This window comes from Equus przewalskii, unplaced genomic scaffold (genome assembly GCF_037783145.1).
Source record: "Equus przewalskii isolate Varuska unplaced genomic scaffold, EquPr2 ChrUn-7, whole genome shotgun sequence".
NCBI lineage: Eukaryota > Metazoa > Chordata > Mammalia > Perissodactyla > Equidae > Equus > Equus przewalskii.
Genome location: NW_027228755.1, coordinates 1,129,073 through 1,135,072, shown reverse-complemented (window position 1 = coordinate 1,135,072; position 6,000 = coordinate 1,129,073). Strand labels below are relative to the sequence as shown.

Genomic DNA, 6,000 nt, shown 5'->3' with positions numbered 1-6,000 from the left:
AGTTCTCTCAGCAACAGCAGCTGGTGGTGTCCCAGTGGAAGGACAGCACAGGGAGCAGTGTGCCCTGCGTGAAGGCCCCCATGCGGTTAGGCAGTGGGCAGGCAAAGCTCACGCTGCTTCTCCACAGGCCTCTTCCAAGACCTATGGGGTCTCAGTACTCAGTGTGGTGCTGGGACCAGAAGCATCAGCAGCCCCTGGGAGCTTGTTAGAAATGCAGAGTCTTAGCCTCCACCCAAACCCACTGACTCAGAATCTGTCTGTTTTTTTGTTTTGTTGTTTTGGTGAGGAAGATTGTCCCTGAGCTAGCATCCATGCCAGTCTTCCTCTATTTTGGATGTAGGATGCCATCGCAGTATGGCTTGACGAGTGGTGTGTAGGCTCGCTCCTGGGATCCGAACCTGTGAACCCCAGGCCACCAAAGCAGAGTGCACAAACCTAACCAGTATGCCACTGGGCCGGCCCCCAGAATCTGCATTTTAACAAGATCCCCATGCTGAGCCCTAAGCACACTAAAACTTGAGAAGGCTTCCCGCTTGCTGAACACAGCTTTCCTCACTCAAACTCTTTCTTTTAGTTTATTTTGTACTCAGGGAAGACAGAAGAGTACCCCCTGGAATTCCTAGGGAGCACATGAGCCAAATGCTAGTCAGAGGGTAGGAATGCTTCATAATTATCCCGAGTATCTTCCTCATTCATTCACTCATTCAATTAAATAGTAATAGATCACGGCCTATATCCCAATATGCCTTCTCTCTGCATTCCTGGTCCTCCTGGCCACGAATGTGCTGGGTTACTTCTGGCAGAATGGGAAGGATCTGGAAACTGGGGTCTGAAATCCACTTAGTTGGGCAGATAGATATTGGCACATGGGCAGGAGAGAATTTATCCTGGTATTAGGTACTGACCTCAAAGTTTCACACAGGCAGGGGAGTGTGAAATGCATTCCCATTATGGGGAGGTCCATAACAAGCCCAGTGTACGTGTCTCCAGGGGTGTGTGCTGTCCCTTCTGGCAGAGCACCACAGTAGCCCACCAGGCTGCTGGCTGTTGAGAAATGGACCCACTGAGATGTCCACGGCGGAGTACAGGAGCAGTCCTCATTGAGGAATGGTGGGGGTGTGTGTGCAAGTAGGACTCAAAATAGTGACCTAAGCTGAAGCCCACGAAGGAAGCCAGGGGATGTGATGGGCCCCAGGTTGGGACCAACATGTCGTTAGACACAAAGACCACGAGGGCAGGGCTGTAACTTGGGAAATAGGCAGGAGTCCTGCAGAGCCTTGTGTTCTAGTCAGACTGAGGGTGCAGGCACTTGACACAGAGGCCACTGGATGTGGCCTGGGGCAGTTTAAGCCATCCTACTTCGATGACCCCCTCGTCCCCAAGGATGGCTTTCGGGGGCAGAGGCTGAGACAGCAGTCAGGGAGCTATGTGGACTCATCGGTGAGGAGCCGAGGAAGCCAAGAGCTGAGGCCGAGAGGCTGGAGTTGAAGCCACCCTCACCTGGGAGTAGATGACAGAGGAATCCTGGGGGAAAGAGCACACAGGTGAGGCCAGAGGCTGGCGGGCCCATGGCGGGAGGGCACGCGGGTCACGGGACTCACCGAGTTCTTGAGAAGCCCTGGTGTGGAGGCTGCTGTGGAAAGAAGGGAAGTGTTCAGCTGTGAAAGGCCCACTCAGAGCTCTCTCCTTGGCTCTGTGCTGTTAGCCCAGACAGAGCTGCCTCTCAGGGCCCCCTTGCCCTCTGTGGGACGTGAGCCATTCCTTTCGTCCTCTCTCTGTGCTGTCACCGCACCTTTCCTAAGCTCCTCAGCCTCAGGGCTTTGACCAACTCTCCCCTCAACAGCACTTCCCACTTTGTTCCCCACCCGGAGCTCCCTAGGGGCTCTCAAAAAAAATCTACCCTTTATCTTGTTAGTGCTTTGATCATAGATTCATAGCACGGTTCATGGAGAGGCAGCCTGGCCCGGAGCGAGGCAGGACAGTGGTTTAGAGAGCGGGCTCGAGATCCATACCACCTCAGGCCGAGCCCTAGGCCGGCTGTGTCATTCCTGGGCAAGTCACTCTACATCTCTTGCCTCAGTTGTCTCATCTATATGATGGGAATAATAGTATCACCTACCTACAGAGTTATTGTAAATTGATGTGTTTATGAGTGTGTGTGATTTCTAATACCTGTCATGATTGCGCGGTTCCTACGTGCCAGGTACAGTTCTGAGTGCTATAAATAAGCAACAAACAAACTATAAATGTATGTGTGTGCATGTATTTATGGCACATATATTCAGAGTGTATTTATTTATAGCACTCAGAACTGTACCCAGCACATAGGAACTGCTCAACACATGCTGATGCGATGTTAGAAGTTATGATTATTGCCATATTGTCTTAAAACTGGAGTGAAATATGACATTCTTCAAACAGGGCTCTCTGCTTTTCACCTGGAAGGAGCATGAAGGCTCCCTGGAGCTGCGCTGAGGAGCAGAGCTTGGTCGAGAGCCTGGACTCTGGAGACAGATTCATCTGTGATTTACAAGCTATGTGGCTTCTGGCCAGTCATTTAAGGTCTCTCTGCCTCAGTGTTCCCTCATCTGTAGAATGAGGATGATAACAATCCTCATCTCAAAGTGGGTTGTAAGTGTGAGTGAGTTCATATGTGTTAGATGTGGACCATTGAACCAAGAATGGGGCACAAACACGGTCCATTTGACTTTATACAAGAGGGATCAGAAAACCAGAGAGGGAAGCAGAATGGCTAAAATCACACAGCACGTTTTACAGAGGAGAGTTAGAAAGACATCTGTTCCAAAGACTGTCCTGCTCTTAGTGGGAGGAAGCCAGGCTGGGACCCACTACCAAGGACCATCTACCCTGAGTAAAGATGACAACATGGCCAGACAACCAGCATAGAGTCATCCTCAAAGCTGCTTACTACACCGCTGTTGTAATAGCATTTCCTCCTCGTCTTCTCATTTGACCCTCACAGTCACCCTGTGAGATGATGTGGTGGGCAGAATAGTGCCCCCTTACCAAAGATGTCCATGTCCCAATCCCTGGAACGTGCGAAAATGGGACCTTAGAAGGGAAAAGGGGCTTTGCAGATGTGACTAAGATTAAGGACCTTGAAATTTTCCGAGTAGGGTTTTAAGGAGGCCTTGAGAGTCAGAGAACTCCTCCCAGCTGTGGTCAGAGGGAGACCTAACCAGGGAAGATGGCCAGAGAGATGCAACCTTGCTGGCTTTGAAGATGGAGGAAGGGGCCATGAGCGACGGAAGGGGGTGTCCTTTAGAAGCTGGAAAAAGCAAGGAAATACATTCTCCCCTGATGACTCCAGAAAGGAATGCAGCCCTGTTGTCGCTTTGTTTCTAGCCCAGTGAGACCTGTGTCAGACCTCTGACCTACAGCAAGGTAAGATAATAAACTTGTATTGTTTAGTCCCACCAGGTTTGTGGTCATTTGCCACAGCACAATAACAAACTGATACAGGTTGGGAGGGAATAACAGTTTTGTCTCATTTTCCAGGTGGGGACACTGAAACTCTGGGAGGTTAAGTGACTGCCCAAGGTGATGGCCTTGTGACTTGGCTTGTGCTTAGGTATCTGAGGAGAATGGAGAAAGCAGCACTCCGTGATGGGCTTGGATCAACACCTCAGTGTGGGTGGGCACCAGTTAAGAAGCCCAGGGACCCAGCGTGAGAGGTGACTCTGTGTCTGGCTGGCCCAGACCTGCTGAAGTGGTGGAGACTGAGCAATTGGCTGGATTGTCAAAATCAAGGGTCCTCAGGTCTTACCTGCATGTTTGTTTCCCTTCTGAATGCTCCGGACTTCCGTGTACACCACGTCTTCTCCTTCAGGATTTACTTGGAAAGAAGTTGAAGTTTGAGAGGATTCTAAGGTTCTTGCCTCTTGTCTGAGCTACTTCCTCCTCCCCCAGCTAGAGCTTGTCCTCTGTGGGGACTGGAGCCCTACATGCCTCTGTATAGTCCCATCCTCATCTCCTGTCCCACCTCTTCCCGGATCAACCCTGGGGTCCCTGCCCAATGGAGGGTCCCCGCTCCTCACCATTGCTGTACACTGGTTGCAGTTCTATCCAGGTTGGCACATTGTGGTAGGTGGGCTCTTGGGAGTCTGAGCTTGAAGGCCTCCTATGAGACAGAAACGTTGATATTTCCCAGGAATCCTGACAAAGTAGCTATAATGATTGTTCCCTGTTAGTGAGTCTTTACCACAGGGTGGCTGTCAAGCCTGGAAACACAGATCACTACATAACAAATGGCCCATTCTTATGGAATATTATATTACAAATCATGATAAATTAATATTATCTGTGTTTCCAGACTTTATGGCTGTGTGGTATGTACCAGGCACTGAGCTAGTTCTTATAACACTATTAAGTTGATTCTATCATTATCCCTATTTATAGATGAGAAAAATGGAGTTTACAAGAGGTGAAGTGACTTGCTCAACACTATGTAACCAGAAAGGGATAGAGCCAATATTCAAACCTGGCTCCAAAGCCTCCACTCTCAGAGGGATGAGGATCTCAGAGAAATCAGTGATTAGAAAGGCTCTGAGGAACCCTGCACGTTTTGGACACTGCTACCATGGGCTTGCCCAGGGATAGTTTGTGAGCTGTGGTGTGGCTCCTAAAGTCAGCCTTTGGGATCCAAGATGGCAGCCCCTTCTTCACAGGCACCACGTCCTGTTGGCAGAGTGGCTTCTCTTGGTTGCCAAGTTGTGTGATTCCATCCTCTTGGCTGTCATCACAACATGTATTGGTTAGGTTGGCCATGTCCAGACTTTCTAGGCTCGTTAAGCTAAGATCATCTTTGAACATGGATGGATTCGGTGGTCATAGTGATCACTCAGACAACCAAGGGAACAATGGTACAAGCATTTAAGTTAATGAAAAAAAAGCAATTAACATTTGATGCAAGCAAAAGGCCTATGTGGCTAAGGCAGTGGGTAAGAAGGTCCTGGGAATTTCCTTGAGATATCCCAAGGGAGATGACAACATACAATTGGCACAACCCATCTCAGCGACACAAAGCAGTGACTGTGCTCTCAGCAGTAACCACACTAAATTCCATTTTTATGCCCTGAAGGCATTTTATTAACCACACAGGAATACAGCCTAGCTCTTACCTGGAAGGGTCGGAGTTAGACTTTCCTCCTGCAAAGGAAAGCAGAGGGGCATTAGATCCGGAAGAAGGAGGACTTCACAAGGAGCACAGCTTGTAGGAGGCTCACCTAGAGCCTGCCAGGAGTCACTGTCACTAAAGTGTGAACCCTTCTTTGCTATGCCCAAGGGAGGTGGCAGATTGGGCAAAGACGATGGACCCTGGCTTCCAGAGGGGTAGAGTTATAATGTGAAAAGGGAGCCCACAATCCATATCCTTCAACCTGGAGTTTGTAAAGAACGACGGTCAATAGCTCCGGTTGGGAAAATACACTTGTTCAGCTATGAAAATACTGGACATTTAAAAGTCAGTAACTTATCAAACCTCATTTGGTTTCTGTTTTCACTCCTGTTTCTCAGAGTCTTTCTTCTCCTCTTCCCATTCTTAGGGAATCTTGTAAGAGGAGAGAGGGAGATACACCACAGTTTATGATGTTGAATAAACTACATCTCATCAAGTCATCTTCTGCCCGATAGGGTTGCTTTGGAAACTTTGCGTTTGGTAAAGATAAATTCTGGGGTACCTAGAGGGAAAGTGCGGACTGTGGGACAGTGGTGGGAGGAGCTGTTGAGAGCTTGGGGGCGGTTACAAAGGCAGCAGGAGCCTGAGGGAATGGAGATGGGAAGGGCATGGACTGAAGCACAGTTTAGTCAAGGAGTTACCCACCTGCTTTTCTTGGGAGCCAGTAATAGAGCAGCAGTGCCGCAGCAGCAAGGCCCAACAGGCTGAGCAGTCCACCGGTGACACCTGTGGCGACAGGGCCGCTTCTGCTCCCTGTCAGCCCTGAAAAGCAAACCCTGTGCATGAGCCAGAGGGAGAGGTTT

General features: G+C 49.5%; 1 protein-coding gene across 3 annotated transcripts in view; it reads right to left on the bottom strand.

Moving 5' to 3' along the window:
- Positions 1 to 559: 559 nt before the first annotated feature.
- The window catches only part of LOC103559226 (Fc receptor-like protein 5), a 39,592-nt gene continuing 34,151 nt past the window's right edge, over positions 560 to 6,000 (bottom strand). The window contains exons 12-17 of one of the 3 annotated variants that reach the window (XM_008532672.2): positions 5,843 to 5,959; positions 5,142 to 5,169; positions 4,059 to 4,141; positions 3,788 to 3,856; positions 1,602 to 1,633; positions 560 to 1,524 (exon numbers count right to left, since the gene is read on the bottom strand). In XM_008532672.2, the coding sequence (XP_008530894.1) occupies positions 1,435 to 1,524; positions 1,602 to 1,633; positions 3,788 to 3,856; positions 4,059 to 4,141; positions 5,142 to 5,169; positions 5,843 to 5,959 (419 nt within the window). In that variant the 3' untranslated portion in view covers positions 560 to 1,434. The remainder of the gene's footprint in view (positions 1,525 to 1,601; positions 1,634 to 3,787; positions 3,857 to 4,058; positions 4,142 to 5,141; positions 5,170 to 5,842; positions 5,960 to 6,000) is intronic. The other 2 variants (XM_008532673.2, XM_070608460.1) reach the window with 2 other exon arrangements.